Source organism: Rhinatrema bivittatum, chromosome 11 (genome assembly GCF_901001135.1).
Source record: "Rhinatrema bivittatum chromosome 11, aRhiBiv1.1, whole genome shotgun sequence".
In the NCBI taxonomy this organism is placed as follows: domain Eukaryota; kingdom Metazoa; phylum Chordata; class Amphibia; order Gymnophiona; family Rhinatrematidae; genus Rhinatrema; species Rhinatrema bivittatum.
Genome location: NC_042625.1, coordinates 72,276,040 through 72,298,731, shown reverse-complemented (window position 1 = coordinate 72,298,731; position 22,692 = coordinate 72,276,040). Strand labels below are relative to the sequence as shown.

Sequence of the window (22,692 nt, the reverse complement as noted above, 5' to 3'; positions counted from 1 at the left end):
ATTGCACTGCCAAATTGGTTAGCTTCCCTGATTTCTCTTAGCATTTCATCATCTGTCTGACCATTTTGACCAGGTGGATGGTAGTATACTCCTATCACTATACTCTTACCCAACTCACACGGGATTTCTACCCATATAGATTATACTGAGTATTTAGTCTCTTGTATGATCTTTATCGTGTTGGACTCTCTACCCTCCCAGACAAAGCTCCACACCCCCACCAAGTTGATCCTCCCTATCATTACTGAATCTCAAACCATATTTTATGAATTGCATGTTTAACTCTTTGCAAGGTGCTTCAGGCAGTTCTTTGGGATTGACAAAGCAGGGTACAAAGGTAAGAGAACAAACCAATGGACTTTTTCCTCCCTGCACATCCCACACAGTTTTGACAATGCTGCACACAGGGTGGGCTGCAATGGACATAACCCAGAGTTTTCAAAGTAAGAAGCAAAAAGAAAAATCTGAAAAACATGTAAAAGGCAATTTATTCAAACTACATTAAACAAAAAACAACTACAAAACACCAGTCCCTCGAGAAAACGCAGCGTGTATAGTACACGTGCTAAAGAGCAAAAAATAATCCTTCTAGCATCATTTAAATAAAATACAAAACAATTCTTAAAAAGTGCAGGCAGGCAGGGAGCAGGCTGAGCAGTGCTGAGCCACTGCCTGCAATGGGGAGGAAACATCAGGGGAGCACGTAGGGATCTGAATTACTGCGGGCAAAGAGCCTCCCCTTACATGAGTGGAGAGGCAAAGACGGCTTGGAAAATTGCCAGAGGACGTTTGAGTATTTCTGTTCTAACACAAGCCTCCCTGCTGGAATGGTGCTATCCTTATCTGCTGTGTGCCAGGCAGCAGAAGCAGCTTCTGGAGAGGGGGCGAACAGAGCGTGGCCACGTGAAGAGGCTGATCCAGTCCTGGTTTTGTCCACCCCCGGCATGCATGGAATGTCAAGTTCTGGTTTTCTTGGGTAGGACCTATGTATCCCTGCATGCACTGTGACAATACCAGGACTGGATCAATCTTTTTGGTTTCACCCAGATGAAGTGGCAACCGAAGCGAGCACCAGATATGTCATTCACAAAGGACGGCAAGGGGGTGAGAGGCCACACCCTGCAATCTGTTACCATTCTAGGGCTGGGAAGGGGGTGGGCAAGATAGATCTAGCCGATCATTCTTCCAGAGAAGCAAAACGTTCCTTGCACTGGCCAACCATCGAAACCAACAAAAAAAAAAAAAAAAAAGGATGATCAAGGACAGTCAGATCCACTGAAGAAGTCACCTTGGTCACATTATTTTACTGTATCAAACTGGGTTTTAAAAAATTAAAAAAAAATCTCACCAAAAAACTGTAAGTCTTCCAGCCCACCAAAGAAGAACTCTCCTTAAGTAAAACTTGCAACAAAGTGGGTTGCAGAAGGCAATGTGGAAGATATATTTGTGCAATCTGAGCAAAAAACTAAGCTCCGCTTTATGTAACCCTCTAACATGCAATTGGGTTACCATGGAAGCAGCCATTTTGTTGCACAGTGCACACTGCCAGACAAAATGGCTCCCTCCATATTAAAGTGTGACCTAAACATCTAAAATAAACAAAGAAGAAAATGACCCAAAGTTTTCACAAAATTGTGCTCCTCGGGCTCTCCGTGACCCCTGTCCTGAGCACTCAGCATTTCTCCTTGTGTCTTGCCTTGGTGGGGGTAAGTGGGTGGAAAAAATGGAAAAAAAAAAAAATTACGCTAGACTGCCGGAAGAAAATGCCAGAGATTTGTAGTGAATCAGGAAAGAATCCCAAATAAAAGTGGTTCAAAATAAGATATGTTTTCTAGTGAAGCCTCTTTTATCAGTCTACAAAATGTCAATGCCAGTTTCTCTTTTTGGCTGCCCAGGGTTCCTGTGGTTGCCAGGTCAACAGCCCCCCCCCTCCCCCTCCCCGAGGTTGCCCTATCACCAGGGCTATCTGTTGATGGAGGAATAACCAGTGTGAGAGGATGGGTTCAGCTGTTTTTGCACCTCTGTTTCTCTTGACTCTACTGGTTTCTTCGAGACAGAGGTGTCCAGGATCCTCTCGTGGTCCCTTTCCTCCTTCTCCTCCTCCTGGTGGGGCTTGAAGACCAGGTCGGTGAGGCCGAACAGATCGGCGGCTTTGTGGAAGGTGTGGAGGATGATCAGCATGCCCACGAGGCCAATGAGGAGATAAACTGCAGAGGAAAGCAGAGCCAGGAGATTAGAAAGGAGCAGCTGGAAAACCACAATGGGAAAAATCAGTGGAGAAGAGCAAGAGTCAAGACTCTGCAGAAGGGCCAAGTGACCCCATAACAAAAGCTGCCCAGAGTTGGCAGGAACTCCATGTCATTAGAACTTGTTTTTGTTAAAGTCTTTTCTTGGGCCAGCTCGGTGGCTCAAGGGCAGCGCTGTGCACGGTCATGCAAAGGACCCAAGTTCAAGTCCTGGGCATGTCTTCCTCCCCACCCTCCCGTGTGAGCCAGGGCTGAGGATGGTGAAAGAATCCCAGTCACCATGCAATGGCGACACCTAGTGGCCAGTTAGGGCCTATGACTGCACAGCTGTGGAAGGCGCCCCGGTGCATAGTCCCCAGCCCATGACCAATGACCAGGGTGAGCAAGTTGGTAGGGGGAGGAGATATAAGAGAGAGTAAACACCCATGAACAGTGGTAAATGGAGGTTCATGGTACTAAAAGCCCAAAAAAAGGTTATTCTGATTAATCTGGAACCCGAAAGGAGCAAGAAGAAAAACCAAGTGTTCCATTCTAAATTTCTTGGGGAGAAATACTCACAGGTGACACAGATCTTATAGAAGGGCCGCAGCTTCTGGTCATACTGCTCTCCAGCTACATAGTCTCCAAGGCCAATGGTGCAGAGTGATATGAAACAAAAGTAGAAGGCATCTAAGTAAGACCACGACTCCTCAATGCTGCTAAACACAGCCGAGGGCACCAGGAAGAAGATCACCAGCATGACTAGGAGCAGGACCAGGAAGTGGACTTTGGTCACGCTGTGCCGGCTGTAGCCCCGCCGCACAACAAAGTAGTCGATGGGCTTGTAGGTGAAGAAGGTCATAAGGCGCCGGGCGGAGATAGACATCACCAGCATGGTGATGGGCACGCCGATCACTGCGAAGAAGATGCAGAAGGCCTTGCCGGAGTCCGAGAGCGGCGTGGTGTAACCATAACCTGGGAGGAGGGAAGAGCAGGGAGCAGGTGAGCTCATGTCAGGAAGAAAACAAGAGAGGCAGAATGGGAGAAGGGATCATCATCTCCGACACCTGCCCTTACCAAGCACACACATTTTGTCTTTTCTTTAAATAAAGCAGAGAACCCCTAATAGGTCGGGAGAGAGTCACACACAGGCATCCTTAGGGAAGTCCAAGGGCAGCATTCAGTCATTTCCCGCTGTCTCTCCCTTCCAGCTGTTCCCTGAAATCTGCCTCTGGGAGAAAATAGCAAATGCTTGACATACACCCCAGAAGGAGACAGCTGCTATAAAATGTAAAAACAAGTACAAATCTCTCTCTCTCTGCAATGTATTTCATTTGGAAATGTGCAAACTTTGCTCCCACCATCCCTAAAACACTCACCAACTTTGACAAGTGGGAAAAGCTGGATGTCCTTCTACCCCTCTCCAAGAACAAACCACACAAAGCTTGGGGCAGCTACAGTAGGTCTATCTGTGTCAAAGTTATAAGGGGGGGGGGGGGCATGCACATAAAACACAAACCACAGGACACTTTACCATCTGATCAGTCTACAAAGTGAAACCCAGGGAGCACAGCCTCACTACTGCTCCATCCTTTGCCAAAACCCCCGAGGCTGCCCAATATCTTACTTTAATCACACAGAACATTATTTTGGGACCAGATAAACGGGCTTGCGTCTACAGTCCGGATAAACACGGTATCCGAGTAATTGCAGCTGCAACACCAAGTACAGAGGGAGTCTCTGTCTGACCAAAAGGAGGTGGGTTTAATAAGGACATACATCATTAACTGATGCAGAGCCCAAGATGAAACTGTTGTGCCTGACTAATAGGCCCTGGGAATTTTGCCAGCTCTCCCAGCACAAGATGCCTCTGTGTGGCTGCTTTGAGACTGAAGTGGCACTGCACCTTCTCAGAAAATTATGTAGTGGTGAAACAATATATTTCTTTTATTTTACGAACTTGCAAGTACGGGTGCCACACAGAAGTAGGCACACGCTCACAGCATTGTGCCTTTCCATTTATCCATTTTCAGCTGAGCAAGCCCCCTTTGTGGTTTGTTTTTTTGTTTGTTTTTTTACAAATGCCCTTTTTTCGGTCATTCCCCTGCTCCTTACCTTGTCTGTCCAGCTGATGCTCAGCTCATGCCCACCTCTTTTCTTTACCCCCCCCCCCTTGTTACCCGATTGGTTCTACCCTTACCTTCTCGGGGACCAGTTTCGCCTGCTGGCTCTGAATGTGGAACCGGGAGGCTCGGCGGGGCCCAGTTAATTGCTGCGAGCATCGCCAGCTCCATCCACCTGGTCTGGGCACCTCTGTGGTGCAAAGAAGGTTGCCCGTTTTCTCTTTGGAACGGGTGGAATTTGGGGCTACACCGATCATGCTAGGAGTTCAGGTTTCTCCAAAGCAGCTATTAGCAGGCATATTGCTGGGTTTTCGTTTTTTTATTCTGAGGGGGGGGGGGGGTTCCTGCAGGTCGTTTTGCGATACGTAAATTATCGATGGGATGGGGCTAGGGAGCTTCTGCCATCAGGTGCCGGACGTTTGCCCATCACTCGTGAGATTTTGCAGGATTTATGGAATGGAGCCCTGTGGGTTTGTGGCTCTGATTACGAGTCATGTTTGTTTCGAATTGCCTTTGTTTTAGCATTTTGGGGGGCTTGTCAGGTTGGGGAATTGGGGGCTAGGGCTAGTAATGGGGTGGAGAACACGGCTCCTCTTTACCGGCATGGGTTTTTTCTCTGGGTGGATCAGCATGGGAAAAAGGCTGTGCTTTTGTTGCGAGCTCTGATGGCGTTGAAAAAACTTGTCCAGTTTTCAATTCATGGAATTATGGGCGGGGCAGGCTGAGAGGGGGGGCAGGGGGCAGTGCCTTGATTTATTTTTTAACACATTACAGGAGGCCTTGGAGGACATTTTATTTCAGGGATCATAGGCCATGTCTTATTGGGGGGGGGGGGGGGGGAATCATATGAAAAACCTTTGGCTTTTCCATGCCTGTGGCGGGTTACCCGAGCTTGGCTTACTGATTGGGTTGTAGAGACCAAGCAGCCGGGATAGTCGGAAGGTCAGAGATGAAGTTGGGCTTCTTTGCTGCGACTGGGTTCGGTCGCTCGGGGGTGGGCGGATCCTTGCTGGACTGTGGCAGGGACTGCTGATGCGGCCATTGAGCCTACGGGCCTGGGGGCGGGGTTATTTTTTCCTTACAAGCTCGGGTACATATATTAAGATGTTTTTGTTGGCTTGTTATATTGTTAATAAAGCTGCTGCCTTTTGAATCCCAAAAGGAAATTGTTTCTGGCATTTTGAGGAGGGTGGTAGGAGGAAGCGGACAGCCTGGGTCCCCATGTCATTGCCTTTTCATAGGTAACATTGCTACCGGTAGTGGCAGTTAGTGCTGTTTAGGTATGGGGGCTTTACTATGCTGTTATTGTAATTCAGTTTATTTGTGGCTCTCTCAGGGCTAAGCATATATTGAATGCAATTTACACTGGCTTAATACCATATGGATTCCACATTTATTTTTTTTTTGCAGGGTTTTCTGGTTGGCACTACAGCAGTGCATGTAAAAATAATATACATGTGATTTTTTTTTTAAGTTCAGAAGACTATGCATGTCCTTTTTAAATGTAAAATCTATTATAAATGTATAATTTTTTAATTGTGCGGAGTAAGAGCTGGGAAGGAGATGGCGCAAAGCTCTAAAAGGTTCACCTTGCACCAACCTGGAGAGACAGCATCTCACACACAGATCTCCACCCTGGAGAGACAGCATCTCACACACAGATCTCCACCCATCTCCCATTTCTCCAGGGGGCAAATGCAGGAGAAATGTGGTAGGGTTGCCGGCTTCCTGGAAATATTACTGACACTCTATCAGCCACTCTTCTGAGAACGCTGACCCCTGCTTTCCCCCTTCTGCAGCATTTGAAATCACTGGAAGGGCCAGACTCCAAGAGCCCCCCTCCCCTTGAAGATTTACCCTGCTCGGTGCCTTGGGGAAGGGGGGAGGAGGAGCACCATCGCATTCCTGGCCTCAGGCAGCAGATTGCTTTTGAGCCACCCCTGTACAAGACTGGCTCAGCCTGCTTTTGCTGTCCCTGGAGCTAGAGGGAGGGGTGACCTTTTAGTTGGTGAGAAAGGGAAGGAAAATGCCAGAGTATGTGATAGGGACTCCCGACTACCTGAGCTGTGAGAAACCTGACTAACATATATAGTAACATAGCAGGGCGGCAGAAAAAGACCAAATGGGCCTTCCAGTCTACCCAGCAAGTTTCTTATGATTGTAAGTGCCGCTACGTGCAGGTTACTCCCAAGCCTTACATTAAGGGTAGTAATATTTACAATCAAAACCAAGCAACTGTCAAACCTATAACTAAATTACTGCTAGCAAAGGTGACCAAGCCCTGTGACACCGCTGCTTATGCGCTCACCCCTCAGCTGGCTCTTATTTAAAGAGGGGAGCATTTCTTTCCACATTTATAGCAGTACTGCTTTAAAATCAATCCACAGGGAAGTGTGGGTCTCTCAAAATATGCAACACACCCAGCCACAAAACCAGTTTACACCATAAGGGTGACAAGAGAATGTACAAGATCAACCAAACGCAAATGTCAGGAATCAGTTTCTACCTGACTGCACACATTGATGGGCGTGCCATGATATATGCAGATTACTCAAATGGCGCGGTCAGCCAGCGGCAATGTCCAAGATAAACCTTATGGTTAGGAGGGTGCCTTGGGGCAAAGAGCTCACCACCTGCGTCTCATCGAAGAAAGGCACAAGCGACTCGCTCAGGGAGGTGCTGAGGTTGACGAAGTTGGAGTTGTGTGGTGAAAGCTGGTGGCAGTGGTGGGACTAGAACTTGGGTCTCACAGTTGGGCTGGGCTTCCTTAAACCAGGAACATGTCTCACGGGCTGAATATCTCTTAGGCTGCCACATGGAAGCAATAGATGGAAAATGGAAAAATAAACAAAGGCCTCAAAATCCCAGCCCACACCCTTCAGCCCTTAAACCATCAGTGTGCTCGGGGTGTAACCATGACTAAAAAGAGACGGTTACAGGGGGGTCTGCCTTACTTTGCCGGACAGCTTCAGAGATGTTGTAAAAGTATATGGAAGAAAATGGATGTGCCCGAGCAGGATCAAGAGAGTGCTGTGTCCTGGGAAAAGAGGAGCTATGGCAGATGGCCGCTGGCCAGAATCCCCTCCTCCACTGTCCCTGATATATTCATGCTTTACATGTTTCACTGTTACACCTGTGAGGGGCTCCGATGAAGATCCACTCTTCAGCTCTCCGTGCTGTATTCATGCTTTACCTGTATCAACACCTGCAAGGGGCAGGCTCTGATGACAAATAGGACAGCACTGCCCCGCCCCGATTTTAATCAGACTCACCATGAAGAGAGCAGCTAAGCAGCAGAAGCGCCACACATTTTAATGTTTAAGGAACAAACCTGTTCTGCTTTTTTATCACGCGCGTGGTGAGAGCTGTGGAAAAGGCTCCCTGCCCCAGCTCTCCTGTGAGGGAAAAGCCACCACATGCAAGGAAGAAAAGCGCACACGGCTGGTCAGAGGTTTCCTGCTTCCCCTTTTCTTTTTCTCTCGAAATGACTTTAAAATTTGTGGCCTCAGCGTAAGCAAAGTGCTTATGCAAATGAGGGCTCTGCTGATGGGAAGGACCATTGTCATGGCAACACAGGGCTGATTGGCCCAGAAGGCAAAAATTACCTTTTTTGCTTTCTCTACCTAAAGATGCACAACATCATATTCTGCTGTTCTGTTCCTCCTCGCCCCCACTTTCCTGCCACCCAGGGAGAGGAACCAGAGAGGCCTGAAATGTAACAACGGTAAAAGCTGTGTACATCTATGGGAGCGGGGTTCTGGTTTGCAAGCCATTTAACACTGAACTGCAGGCTATGGGGGCTCTCCACTTCTCCCTCCAGCAGCAGGTCTCAAGTGTCTGATCTCCCCCCAACCATCTCCAGCTGCTCTCTCTCCCCACACGACCAGCGGTGGGGGGGCGGAGGGGAATGTACTCAACCACACAACACAGGAAATTACAAGGGGGACGGGAAACACGAGACCAGACCTCTGTTGGTTTAGGCGCTGACACAGGGCCCACAGGCAGGCAGATTAGGATGACCAACTCCCCTCAGTTGTACTGGGTCTGCTCACAAGTGTAACCGGACACTGTAAAATCCACTCAAAGCAGGCAGCAGAAAGCTAGAATATGGTGGCCGGGCCAGGGGCCAATCAAATTGCCTGTTGCTCTGAGCTGCTGCACCAATCAGCTGCATGCTCTTTTAGGCAGCTGGCTGGTGGGCAGGCAGGAGACTAGAGAAGAGCCATGATCACTCTTGGTGGGGTATGGCCGACCCATAGGCGACAGGCGCACTTTATGCGGGCTGTGGTTGAGATCTACCACGGGGGTTAGGGCCGGTGGATCTCTGGAGTCACAGCTACTGGAAAGGCGAGACTTGCATTGATAGGGTGGAAGATCATCTAACTTCCTTTTAAAAGACTTCACCCGTAGGAATTCATACTTGACCTTAGGATCCCTGTAGCAACCCCCTCTGGGAGACATGCGGCCGCATGCTTTGCAGTTAGACGAAGCATGAGGAGGTGCAAAGCAGATGAGGCAGACATCATGAAGATCCCTAGACTATATCTTCTTGTGGCATTGAGGACAAAGACGGAAAGGGCAGACCCCTTTGCGGGAGCTTGCCTCAGACATGGTTAAAATGGGAAAAGATCAGACTCAACAGTTCACGTTAGCAGACAGAACAAGGCTGAGGAGAACGCAGAGTCTAACGGCTCTTGGCACCGACCTACTGCGCAGGGGCGGGGCGATTCCAGAACTTTCAGCTATAGATCAGGCCCAACTTGATGCCGTTGGATGACACATCCCATCTGTGACCGATTGTCTCGCTGTCCAAGTAAAACACCCGTTACAGCCGAGCAACTTTGCTCTGTGCCTGTTCAGGCTATAGGGCATGGTCATTGGAAAGGAGTGGTCCACGGGGACACGGCCCCACCAGCTGGAGTGCTGATGAGTCGTGCTTTGATCCTCCCCCTTACCTGCAAGGTGGACGCGATGGAAGTTACATGTTAAAGATGCGACTTCCCCTGCAAGCAAGTTCAAAAAACCAGCAACTCAACCATTTGGGCCTTTTTGCTGCCAGACCTTTCCCTGCTAGCTGCCGCTGGTAACTCAGCCTTCTGCTCCGCTGCTGCTGGGCAGCCAGGGTGTCCTACTTTTGGCACTGGTGCCATGCGGTCTTGCTGCTGCTGCCGCCACTGCTGCTGCCGTCAGGGCCGTGGGAACTGCTGACAGTGCTGCCGGCGTGCCGCCGCTATGGTGCGTGCCGGATCGTGTGTGAGAGTCGAGATCTGCTGTCGCCTGCTGTACAGCTCAGCACCCCTCCAATCCAAAGAGGCCCGCACACCACCGGGACCAGGCAGGGGAAGAACTAGGAGAGCTGGGGAGCAGCAAGCAGGGGGCGGGAGTGAGAGAGAGCAAGAGGAGAGGGAGGGGAAGTGAGCAGGGAGAAGAGAGAACAAGGGGGTGGAAGTTGGGAGCGGGGGGAAAAGGAGGAGGGAGAAAGGCAGAAGCTAGCAATTATGGGGAGAGAATGGGAGACTGAGTGGGGAGGATGAGGATTTGCTGAAGGAGGAAGCTGGTGGCACAAGAGGGGGGGAGGGTTTGACTTCTCTCCCCCCTACTTCCCTCTTCTTTATCCTCCTATCCCCACTGCCTTTTGATCTTAACCGCTCCCAGTCTTCTCCCCTGCCACCAGTCATTTCCTTCTGCTGTTTTTATATTTCTTGATTTTATGCAAATGTATGCAAATGAGAGGAGGGGAGGGGCAAACCCCACCACCACCAAGTCCTTGAGTGTCCAGTCCTGGTGTGTGGAAAAGGCAGATGGAATGGATGCACGCGACCGACCCCAGGAGGTGTTCCTTTTTGTACTAGAATTCCTAAAAAGTGCCTCTTTTTAATGAAAAGACACTCGGGGGGGGGGGGGGGGGGGGGCAAGAGCTGCATTCAGCCAGGTCTGGTGAGGCGCACCCTCAGCTCCCTGCAGCTCATATTACTGTTTGCCCAGGGCGCAGCCGCCACGTCAGTGCACACATCCTCTCTCCCCAGGCTGCTGCTGCTGGGCAGAGGAGCAGCTCAAGCTGACTCCTTATCATCTCAGCTGTGGGATGGCAGGCACTGCACAGTCTCTGGCACAGGAAAGAAAGATATAACGAGCCAGCAACCGTTACAGTCAGCAGGGGGGGGGGGGGGGAGGAGGTGTCATGTGAAACTGAATACAAACACACATAGAGTAAGGTTCTGGCCCAGTGACAAATGCTGCCATGGGATGCACCGGGCGATGTGGCAGAGGCAACGCTCACAGGCCCCAGGGAGAGGGAGTTTCAACCACTGCCGCTGGACAGTGACACTTAGTCGCCAGACCTGGGGCGGGGGGGGGGGGGGGGGTCGAGTTACTGCATCCTCGGGGGAGTGGCAGTCTCTGGTCCCTGGCCGAGGAGCCGGTTCAGACCGCGCTGAAACTGCTGGCCCATAGCTCCGTTCCCTCCCCACCACCACGGGAAACATTCAGATAACCCCCACCTGAAGCTCAGACACCCAATCAGAGTACAGCCAAATCTCTCATGCGGCCAAGAACCGCTCCTATCAGACTGAAAGTACCAAAAGCAAGGAAGCCCAGGTTACATTACCGTGCCTCTATAGTAGATAAGAAGGCTACGAGAAGAGGGGTGGGGAGACTCCCGAGGTGCTCGCAAACAGACAAAGATGAAGAAGCAGCAGCAGCAATATTGAACAAAGACTCCAATTTGGTTTTCACTAAGGAAGACCCTGGAGAATGACCATCGCTGGATGCGAGTGGGGTAGGTACATCCCCATTTAGGGCAGAAGGCATTTGGATGGAAACAGGAAAACCGAACGGGACAAGGCCATGGGGCCGGATGAAATACATCCCAGGATACTTAGGGAGCCCTGAGAAGGGCTGTGGGTCCCACTGAAGCAGAGCCAGCTTATGGAGCGTGCGACTGGTGCGACTGCACAGGACGCCACAACTAAGGGGGTGCCATCCCAGTGTTATACATCAGATCAGGCAAGGGATAAAGCCAACCCCTGCCCGATCCGGTGCAGCCGGCAGCCACGCTATCCCCCAGCTTCCATCCATCTGACCGCCGGCAGCAGGAGTCGTGCTTAAGCGAACGTCATCTCCTGCTGCTAAGGGGCCGACAAGAGCTGCAGGAGATGATGTTGATTAAAATGTGACTCCTGCTACCGTTTATGGCCCACGCCACGATCACGAGCGAGGGAAGCTGGTATTGCTGTCGCCCCAGACCCCCACCAAAAAAAATAAGTTTAAAAATGATCCTCAACTCAGCAGCCAACAGCGGAGCCATCCCACTAGTGGCTGAAGATAGAGCAAGGCCAGCAGGCTGCCACAGAGCCTGTCCCACAGCAGCCAAAGGGGCAAAAGAGCCGGCAGCCAGCAGCGGAGCCCATCCCGTTGCCAGCTGAAGGAGAGAGAGGCCTGCAGGCTGCTGCAGAGCCCAACCTGCAGCAGCTGAAAGATCAGAGGTCAATTGGAGAAGGTGAAACACTGAATGCCAGAGCTTGCATATGTGTGTGATAGATAGAGCCTGCCTGTGTCTGTGTGTGAGGATGTCAGTGCATTACACATAGGCTCTTACACACACACAATCTGTGTGTGTATGTGTAAGGAGCCTGTGTGTACGTGAGAGCATAGACGAGTGTAAGAGAGGGAGTGTGTGAAAGAATGAACATGTGTGTGAGAGCCTGTGTGTCACACATAGGCTCTCACATGCACATACGCTCACAAACAGGCTCCACACACATAGTGTGTGTGTGAGAGAGATGGTATGCGACAGAGCCTGTGTCAGATGTAGGCTCTCACATGCACAATATGTGTATCAGGGAGAGAACATGTGTATGTGAAAGAGAGAGGTAGTGTGTGAGAGAATTAACAAGGATGTGTGTGTGTGAGAGAAAGAGAGGATAATGTTTGTGAATCCCTCCTCCTCCAATCCACAACAATCTCAGGGTGACTGGAAATAAAAAAAATCATAGGTTTGGAGAGCAAGAGATTTTTTTTTATCCTTGTTTTAATTCTTGGGAGTTATTTGATGTTTCTGCTGTTTTGAAATATTTTATTGGTATTTTGGGAAATTTGTAATATGATTTTAATTATTAGATGTTCTATTCTTTAGATGTTTTGAAATATGTATTCTTTTTAATAGTATGGTTTTACTATTATGATTCATGATTTATACTTCTTGATTTTATTGTTAGATATTTTAGGAGGAAAGGTAATGTTGCACTGCATACAGATTTTGGTTTGCTGTGATTTCCAGTTTAATTTTGGTCTGCACTTTTCTCATTATGCTTTATGGTCTCTTTATTCTGTATTTGTGTCCAAACAGTTAACTGACACCTGCAGGAATATTCTCCCAGGCTTTAAATATCAAATGAATAAGATCTTGTATCCATTATCTTAAATTATTGTTGCAATGTTGTCAAATGATTTTAAAAATAGTTTTGCTGGGTGGCTAGAACTGGCCAGGGGCTTTCTTTTCTTTTTTTTTGCAAGAGTTTTTCTTGCAATGTCTCACAGCCAAATTGCCAGATAAAGTTAATATCAGGCATGCTTTACTGCTTGGTTATTTAGACAAAATATGTATTGGAGATTTGTTTGCTGATGTGTGAACCAGAGATGCATGATTAACAGAAAATGAAAGAGAGTCTCTCTTTATTCTGTAGATGCAGCATTTCTATACACATCCTCTACGTCCAGCACTGGAGTGGTGGGCAGAGAATGGGAGTGCGCTGAAGTCAGGCGGAGAGAGAAAGTGTGCCCACCGCACTAATCTATGTCACTCTGGGGGGGGGGGGGGGGGATGTTCACCATTCTCCCTCCCCAGTCTCACTACCTTACCCTTTGGCCCCGAGGAGCAGGGATCAGTTGCAGGGGAGGGGGCATCTAACATTTTTTCACCCAGCATGCCATTTGCCCTAGAGCTGCATTTTTTTTTTTTAAGGTGGTGGGGAGGCCGCTAATTTCAGTTTTCGCACAGGGTTAGCCAAGAACCAGACCTGCGCTGAAGGACCTGCTCAATACAGTGTTGCCAGTTGGGTGGATTTCACACCCAATTGGGCTAGTTTTGGAGATCAGCTACGGGAAATTTGGGGCTTTTGTGGGTTGCTTTTTTTTTGGGGGGGGGGGGGGGGGGGCTACTTTTAAGGGTGTGTGTGATTTATCATTCAATCCCTGCCCTGCAGAGTGGCGAGAGGGAGGCGGAGAGGGCTGCAAGGCCATGAGCTTTATCTGCCGATGCTCGCTGTACCCTTCCATTTTATTAAGCGTTCCGTGTATCACTTTGACAGCACATGCCAAATTTGCAGCTCTTCTAAAACAGGAGTTTCCCCTTTAAAAATTTACTTGCAGACCTGCAGACTCCATCAAGCCCAGCATCCTGCCTCAGGATGGCAAGCAGCCGGCAGATCCCCCAATAGCTGATTTATTTCTTGTATCTCACTCCCAGGGATAAGCGCTGGCTTTCCCAAGTCTGCCTGGCTAATGACCGTTTATGGGGGCTTTTCCTTCAGGAACTTGTCCAGCCCTCTCTTGAATCCCACTATGTGACCGCATCCTCAGACAATGGATTCCATTGCCTGATTGTGCGTTGAGTGAAAAAAAAAAAAGTCGTACAATTTGTTTTAGATCTGCCGGTTGCTAGTTTCATGGAGTGTCCCCTGGTCCTAGTGTTGTTTGAAAGGGTAAATACCCATTCCGTATTGCATTCCACCCTACTCAATGATTTTATAAATTTCTATCATATTCCCTCCCCTGCAAGCTAAAGAGCCCTAACCTGTTTAGCCTCTCTCCATAAGGGAGCTTTTCCAACCCTTTATGATGTTTGTCGCCCTTCTACGTACCTTTTCCTCGTCCGCTGTGTGTTTGTTTTTTGTTTTTTTTGAGATGGGGCGACCAGAACTGCACCCAATACTCGAGGTGCGGTCGCACCATGGAGCTAATCAAAGGCATTAGGATATTCTCAGTTTTATTCTCTACTGTATTTAAGGCTCCAACATTTAAAGTCAAGGGGGGTGAGCGAGCGACGGCCCTCAATGTTCTCCGTGTTGGTGCCAATTTATTGGAACCAACTTCCAGCAGAGCTGAGGTTAGAGCAAGATTACTTATGTTTTCCTAAGCAGCTGAGACATGGCTTCTCCCCAGCTAGTGGGACATAGGTTCTGTACTTTAGAAACAATGCAATACTGTGTTACCATCTGCATTTTAATGTCTTGTAATGTTTTTATGTATTGTACACTAGGGATGTACATTCGTTCCATCCATTTCGGCAGTATACACGAACCTCGCCAACTTTAAAGTACAAGCGGGAAATGGATAGTACGCGAGTATTTTTAAGAATGAGTTATGCACATACTATCCATTTTTTTTTTTTCGTGTGCACTATAAAGTCGGCGAGGTACATCTGTACTGCCAAAATGGATGAAATGAATGCACATCCCTATTGTACACCACTTTGATTGTCCTTTGGTCAAAATACAGTCTATACATTTTTCATAAATAAAATAAAGAACTATTCCTTTTCCAATAATTCCTAACACTCCATTTGCCTTTTTCACTGCTGCCACCCACTGAGTGGAAGATTTCAAGGTATTGTCCACAAGGACGCCAAGGTCCTTTTCCTAACACAGAACCCAGCATTGTGTTCCTGTAATTGGGATGATTTTTCCCTACGACCTTTCCTTTCCACTTGTCCACATTAAATTGCATTTACTTTTCTCCATTGGAAAACTGACCCTTTAGTTCTACCCTCTGTTTCCTGTCTTTGATCCAGTTACCAAGGCACAATAGGACACTGCCTCTGAACCCATGGCTTTCCAATTTCCTGAGGACTCTCTCAAGAGGGACTTTGTCAAATGCCTTCGGAAAATCCAAATACACTGCATGAACTGGCTCCCCTTTATCCACAGGTTTATTCACGCCTTCCAAAAAAAAAAAAAAAAATCTAATAAACTGGCGAGGCAAGACTTCCCTTTGCAAAATCCATGTTGACTCTCACCCATTAAGCCAAGTCTATCTATGTGGTTACTAATTTTCAGGCCGGTACAGTAGGGTGCACTCGGCAGAGCACACCGTTTAGCAGCACGTTTTCGATGCGCGTCTATTACCCCTTATAAGGGGTAACAGCACGTTGAAAACGTGCGGCCAACCCCGCAAGAACTAATAGCGCTCACCACATGCATGTTGATGAGCCTATTAGTTATCGCCTGGGATACTGAAATGTTAAAATCTAAGCAAACCGGAAAAAAAAGTGTACAGAAAAGCAGAATACACTGCTTTTCTGTACACCCTCCTACTTGATATCCTAGCGATATTAAGTCGGAGGAACCAAAAATTAAATTAGGTCAGTGGGTTCGAAAACTGGACGCTCAATTTTACCGGCGTCCGCTTTCCCAACACATGGCTGTCAGCAGGTCCGGACAACCGATGCTCAATTTTACCGGCGTCGGTTGTCCCTAGCACCTCCTTATTAGTGCGAGACCTCATTGGAGAGAATTGCGCGCCCAGGAGAGGTGCGCTCAACACGGAGCGCCGGCTCTCCCGCACTTTTTACAGTATCGGCCTGTTAGTTTTTAGAATAGCTACTACCATTTCACCCAATACCAATATCAGGCTTACTGGTCTATAGTCTCTTGGATCACCCCAGAGCCCTTTCTAAAAACTGGCATCACATTGGTACTGTGGTGTTTTAAATGATAGTTTGCAAATCACCCGAAACAGGTCTGCAATTTCACGTTTGAGTTCCTTCAGAACTCTTGGGTGAATACCAGCCGGTCCTGGTGATTTCTTATTTTTTAGTTTCTCGATCTGATTTATTATAACTTCTAGTTTCACTATGATTTTGTTTAGTAGCTAAGAATCATCACCACTAAAAAAAAAAAAAGTTTCCCATGTGGGTATGGTCTCCACATCCTCCTCAGTAAAGACAGGCAAAAGAGGGGTTTTCCTGAGCATGCATGAGAAAATCCTATGGGAACTGACGTATCACTAGAGGGGGGGGGGGGGGACGACACAGATTGTATGAGCTGATCCAAGCAGGTGTGAAAGGTTTAGAGGCCCCCACCAGGAGTCAGAAAGGGCAGTAGGGGAGGCATTCACAGGGCGATTATTTTCAGAGCTGGCCTTTCCCTTGGCCCCTACGAGAAAGGAAGTTAAGGCAGCAGGGCACTCACCCACAGTGGTAACCAGAGTGCTGGCAAAGAAGAAGGAGGTGGCAAAATCCCAGTTGCTGTCATTGGCGGCGTCGCGCAGCACAGAGACGCCATACTTGTTGGCACTGAGAACCTGCTGCAGGAAGCCCTCAAACTCGCTCTCGTTCACACAGGGGCTGTCGTTCAGAAAGCGGGCTTTCAGGATCAGCAGTTCTGTCCTCAGTTGTCCTTCATAGGGCTTCTCAATGATGGAGATCACAAGGGCTCCCAGCAGCAAGTAGCAGAAGTAGGAAACCAGGAAGATGCCAATCACGATCCAGGATTTCATGGCAAGACTGCCGCAGCGAAAGTTCTCAGGGAGTCAGGGAGAGAGGACCTGCAGTGAGGGGAGAGAGGGTTTAGACGCACTCTGTATTGCACTCTTTCTGCTCCTCTACCCAGGCTTGCCCCATCCCCCAGCCTCACTCAGCCCTCTCCTCGCCCAGGCTTGCACCAGCCTTGCTCGCCCCACTCTTAGCCTTGGTTCACTCACCCCTCAGCCTCACACCTCTCCCCAGTTCTTGCCCAGATTCATCCCCCCCCCCTGACTCACTCTCCCTGCTGCTCTCACAGGCTCACAACCTTTCCTGTGTTCTTCTTGCTTCTCCCAAGGGGTCAAACTGTCCCCCCACATCTGCTCTCTCCCTGCCCCTCACCCAGGTTCACAGTGTCCCCTAGGTTTGCTCCCCCTGTCCACTCCCTGCTCCCCTCCTAGACTCACCTCATCCCTTGCATTCCCCACTCCATTCCCAGGCTCCACTGTCCCCTGGGCTCCTTCCACTCCCCTCCCAAGATCACTGCATGCCCTAGACTCCCACCATTCTTTTCTCTAACTCACAATGTCCCCTCAGCTCTCCCCAGCTCATGTTCTCAAAGTTCAGTCCACCTGCCCCACTCTTCCTGCCGTCTGTTCTAAGGCTCATATCGTCCCTTGAGCTCTCCTCACCTCTCCCAGACTGTCCCTGGGACTCTCTCCCTCTCTCTGTTCCTCTCCCAGACTGTCCCTGGGACCTCTCTCCCTCTCTCTGTTCCTCTCCCAGACTGTCCCTGGGACTCTCTCCCTCTCTCTGTTCCTCTCCCAGACTGTCCCTGGGACTCTCTCCCTCTCTCTGTTCCTCTCCCAGACTGTCCCTGGGACTCTCTCCCTCTCTCTGTTCCTCTCCCAGACTGTCCCTGGGTCCTCTCTCCCTCTCTCTGTTCCTCTCCCAGACTGTCCCTGGGTCCTCTCTCCCTCTCTCTGTTCCTCTCCCAGACTGTCCCTGGGACCCTCTCTCCCTCTCTCTGTTCCTCTCCCAGACTGTCCCTGGGACCTCTCTCCCTCTCTCTGTTCCTCTCCCAGACTGTCCCTGGGACTCTCTCCCTCTCTCTGTTCCTCTCCCAGACTGTCCCTGGGACTCTCAGAGAGAGGGAGAGAGGTCCCTGGGACCTCTCTCCCTCTCTCTGTTCCTCTCCCAGACTGTCCCTGGGACTCTCTCCCTCTCTCTGTTCCTCTCCCAGACTGTCCCTGGGACTCTCTCCCTCTCTCTGTTCCTCTCCCAGACTGTCCCTGGGACTTTCTCCCTCTCTCTCTCTTCCTCTCCCAGACTGTCCTTGGGACTTTCTCCCTCTCTCTCTCTTCCTCTCCCAGACTGTCCTTGGGACTCTCTCCCTCTCTCTCTTCCTCTCCCAGACTGTCCTTGGGACTCTCTCCCTCTCTCTCTTCCTCTCCCAGACTGTCCCTGGGACCTCTCTCTCTCTCGCTCTCTCTGTGTTCCTCTTTCAAGCTGGCACTCTTTCTTTCTGTTCCTCTCTCAGACTTTCTCTGAGATTCTCTCTCTCTCTGTTCTTCTCCCAGGCTGTTTCCTGGACTCTATTTATCTCCCTGACCCTCCCACGCTGTCACTCTTTTTCTCTCTGTACTTCTCCCAGGCTGGGTCCTGGACTCTTTCTCTCTCTGTATTTCTCCCAGGCTGTTTCTCTCGCTCCGACTCAGTCTCACCGGTGCTGTTTTTCTCTTTGTGTGCGGAACTCACCGTGCTCTGGTTCTCTCTCGCTCCGGTTCTCCGGCCCTTTCTCGGCTGGTTCCGGGTCCCCACAGCCCTTGGACGGGAAAACAGGAAAGAAACTTTGTAACAACTTCCACCCAGCCGGCGAGGGAGGAGCGAAGGGGGAGGGAGAAGGTAGAGAAAGCTTAGAGAGGGAGGGGACAAGGAAGAGAGACAGCCCAGAGTGGGACGGGAGAATGTGGAGGGAAAGCCCAGAGAGGGAGGGGAGATGGGGAGGTACAGAAAGCCGAGAGGCAGGAGACAATTTGAAGGAAAGCCCAGATGGGGAGGGGAGGGGAGAAGGAAAACAGGCATCCCAGAGTCCTGGGAAAGTAGGAGATCAACCCTGAGGACAGTGGGGTGCGAGGCAAGGGCGGGATCGAGGAGAGACAATCCAAATAGGGAGGGGAGGGAAACCCTATGGAAGAGAAAAGAATGAGGGAGAGGTGGCCCCAAAAGAGAGCAAGAGTAAGGGGAGACGTTCAAAAAGAGAGGAGAGATACAGTTAGAGAGAGAAGAGACAAAGCCGGTTGAGGAGGAACTGAGACAGCTAGATCCAACAGGTATGATGGAGAGAAAGGGAAGAGATACAGCTAGAGAGGAAGAGTGGGAAATAAGAAGGGCGAGACAGTAATAGTCCAGGGAATGAAAAGAAGAAAAGCTCAGAGAGCAAACAAACTAGAGAGACAGCCCAGAGTAATAGCAAGGCATTGTGAGAAACAGTCGAGCTAGAGGAAAAGATATTCAGGTAAAGAGATTAGAGAAGGTGAGATGGATAGCCCAGGGAAACAATGGCCAACGGTCAGGTTCTTCATTTAAGATTTCACAAACCTGTCCCGTTGACCCTACAGCTGGTGGAGCTTTCAGGATCTCACAATTAATATGCAAGAGAAAAAATTGGCATTCTCTGGAGACCAATAAAGTATGTATAGATTTACCTCATGCATATTCATTGTGGAGAACCTGAAACCCGGCTGACCAAAGGAGGGGAGGATGGTGGTTCTCAGGGCCGGTGCTTCCATTAGGCAAATTAAGCAGTCACCTAGCATGCCAAACTTTTGGGGGGGGGGGGGCGGCAAAATCCCACCAGCATGAGGCCCAAAGGGGCGCTGTGCCAGAGCCAATATTGCCAACAAAGGGAGCGCTCTGATTGAGCATTTTCCACGCCACTGGAGGGGAGGGAGTGCTGTGCTGCAGCTGCTCACCCAAGATTCATCTAGGGCTCCAAATGCTCTTGCACTGGCCCTGATGGTCCTCCCTGAGGACCAGGCTGATAATCACTGCCCCATGTAAGACTAAAATAAGCCTTCGGATCTTGGGCATCTTCCTTCCCCAGAGAGACAGCACAGTGATCCCCTGACTGTAGCTCAGCCGATTCCTTGGAATCTGGTGGGGGAGGAAAAGATCCTTTCTCATGTTCTGAAGTTATATGAGTTTGTTGCAGTCTTCTTGTTGTTTGGCGAGAGACCGCAGTCTCTTCCACATACCCTGTAGTCCATAGTTGTCTTGGGGACTTTTTCCTGCACCATGAAACAGATGCTTCTTATGACTGGGATCTGCTGTGTCACAATGAGTGCATTTGTACACAATTCTGTGCAGGCCTTTTAATTCTGAAAATAACAGAAAAATTCTAATATCACCATGGTGATAATAAACCAGCAATATGGCTAATACTTTATATATATATATATATATATATATATATATATATATATATATATATATATATAAAATTAATACAGCATGGACAGCTGTATCATCACAATCCCATGCAGACATTGCAATCTTATATGGAAAGCACAAATATGAGACAGGCAGATCATAACTGGAACCCTCCATGCAACTGCATTTCTCTGGGTTCCTTTTCTCTGGGTTCACTCTCCCAACATGTCCATCAGTTGATGATGACCCATAAGCTGATTGAAGCTATTCATGCCTCTCCTTACCTATCACTCTACAATAAACCTGTTTAATCCACTCAAAGTCCACCTTTCCTCACAATGCCTCTGATGGACAAACTTCTCTGGCCGGGATCTGTCTGCAGATACATTTTGGATCCAGGAATGAGAAATGCAGGAAAATCACAAACAAGTTCCATATGTCAGACCCCACTCATCAGCTTACTGCTTTTGAGTTAACCCCTTTAGCAGGACGAGGGTGGTCCCTGCTAAAAGGGGTTCAAGATAGGCAAAGATCAATGTACAGTCATCCTTTACTGCTAGGACCTCATATTAAAACCACTGTGTATGAGTGGAGCAACACAAACCATGCTCCACATTATAGAGGCATGTTCCCTCTACACACTAAGAGATGTATTAATAATTTTGAACTCAGCTAATGAGGAAGATCTTGCCTGGCTTCACAGATTTGTATTCCCTAAATAAATACAGACAGATGACCATCACAACTTCATCAGAACCTCAAGCAGAGTCGCACTGATACAGGTAAAGCACAAAGACAGCACAGACAGCTGGAGAGAAGATCTTCATCATAGCCCTCCTGCAGGTATCACATCAATATGTGTGAAATATGAACACAGCACGGATAGCTGAAGCACAGACACAAAGAAGGATATTTTAAGAGATGTGGCCATAATAAAAGATTTACTGTTAAACATCAAAACAAAAAGAACATAAGAAACTGCCATACTGGGTCAGATCAAGGGTCCATCAAGCCCAGCATCCTGTTTCCAACAGTGGTCAATCCTGGCAAGTACCCAAACACTAAGTAGATCTCATGCTACAGATGCCAGTAATAGCAGTGGCTATTCTGTAAGACAATTTGATTAATAGCAGCTAATGGACTTCTCCACCATGAACTTATCCAAACCTTTTTTAAACCCAGCTACACTAACTGCACTAACCACATCCTCTGGCAACAAATTCCAGAGCTTAATGGTGCATTGAGTGAAAAATAATTTTCTCCAATTTCTTTTAAATGTGCTACTTGCTAACTTCATGGAATGCCCCCTAGTCCTTCTATTATCCAAAAGAGTAAATAACCAATTCACATTTACCCATTCTAGATCTCTCATGATTTTAAAGACCTCTATCATATTTCCCCTCAGCTGTCTCTTCTCCAAGCTGAACAGCCCTAACCTTTTAGCCTTTCCTCATAGGGCAGCTGTTCCATCACCTTTATCATTTTGGTTGCCCTTCTCTATACCTTCTCCAGCGCAACTTTATATCTTTTTTGTACACTGTATTCAAAGATGTATTCGCACTATGGAGCGATACAGAGACATTATGACATTTTCCATTTTATTCACCATTCCCTTCCTAATAAGTTCTTTCTGTTTGCTCTTTTGACTGCCACAGCACACTGAGCTGATGATTTCAATGCATTATCCACTATGATACCTAGATCTTTTTCCTGGGTGGTAGCTCCTAATATGGAACCTAACATCATGTAACTTCAGCATGGTTTACTTTTCTCTATATGCAACACCTTGCACTTGTCCACATTAAATTTCATCTGCCATTTGGATACCCAAACCTCCAGTCTCGCAAGGTCCTCCTGCAATTAAGGAAAGAAACAGGAAAGTTAAAATGTTAAGCCAGCCACTTTAATTACTTAGGCAATGACTAACCAAAGCTTCCAGATATTCAGGTATTCCTGACTGATGGGTAAAGTGACAGTCTCTTTAACTAAATAAATTCCTCAGGTATTATTTGAGCAAATCAGAAATTAGCCAGTTTTAGGGATATACACATTTCATATTGGTTCATTCTTCTGTGGGCTGCCTGATTACAAAACATTCAGGGCAGTTACATCATCAGAGCGTTCAACATTCAAAACTGGTAAATATAATTAAATATAACAAGGGAAAGAAAAATGGTGTGATTTAAGCCCATGGAAAGAAGAGAGTTAAGTTGGCAGGAAGGTGCAGGAAACGCAGGGGTCTCTCTGATCAGTATCCCAGATCAAGGTATGTTTTTACAATTTTAAGCGCTTGCTTTAATTCTAACTTGCTTTGCATTGTCACTTAAGGACCCCAATGCACTAAGCATTGTCTCCATAGACACAAAATGGGAGAAAATCCTTAATGCAGAAGAGGTTGGAACGGTTTCCCTATGGCTGCAAGTTTGCTAAGAAATATGCTTCAAAAGCCAGC

At 48.4% G+C, this 22,692-nt stretch overlaps 1 protein-coding gene across 1 annotated transcript; it reads right to left on the bottom strand.

Moving 5' to 3' along the window:
- Positions 1 to 465: 465 nt before the first annotated feature.
- KCNK6 (potassium two pore domain channel subfamily K member 6) lies at positions 466 to 18,768 on the bottom strand. The gene is made up of 4 exons (XM_029571495.1): positions 18,567 to 18,768; positions 16,537 to 16,891; positions 2,805 to 3,200; positions 466 to 2,207 (listed from the first exon to the last, which is right to left on the bottom strand). The coding sequence occupies exons 2-4, from the start codon at positions 16,841 to 16,843 to the stop codon at positions 1,963 to 1,965; spliced, it is 948 nt and encodes a 315-aa protein (XP_029427355.1). The 5' UTR covers positions 16,844 to 16,891; positions 18,567 to 18,768; the 3' UTR covers positions 466 to 1,962.
- Between the last annotated feature and the right edge of the window lie 3,924 nt (positions 18,769 to 22,692).

Excerpts from the sequence above, each read along its gene's own strand:
- KCNK6 (XM_029571495.1), bottom strand. The coding sequence starts at position 16,843 with ATGAAATCCTGGATCGTGATTGGCATCTTCCTGGTTTCCTACTTCTGC. Across the intron at positions 3,201-16,536 it reads CACTCTGGTTACCACTGTGG|GTTATGGTTACACCACGCCG; the intron begins GTGAGTGCCCTG and ends CCCTCCTCCCAG. Across the intron at positions 2,208-2,804 it reads CTATAAGATCTGTGTCACCT|TTTATCTCCTCATTGGCCTC; the intron begins GTGAGTATTTCT and ends TTTCCTCTGCAG.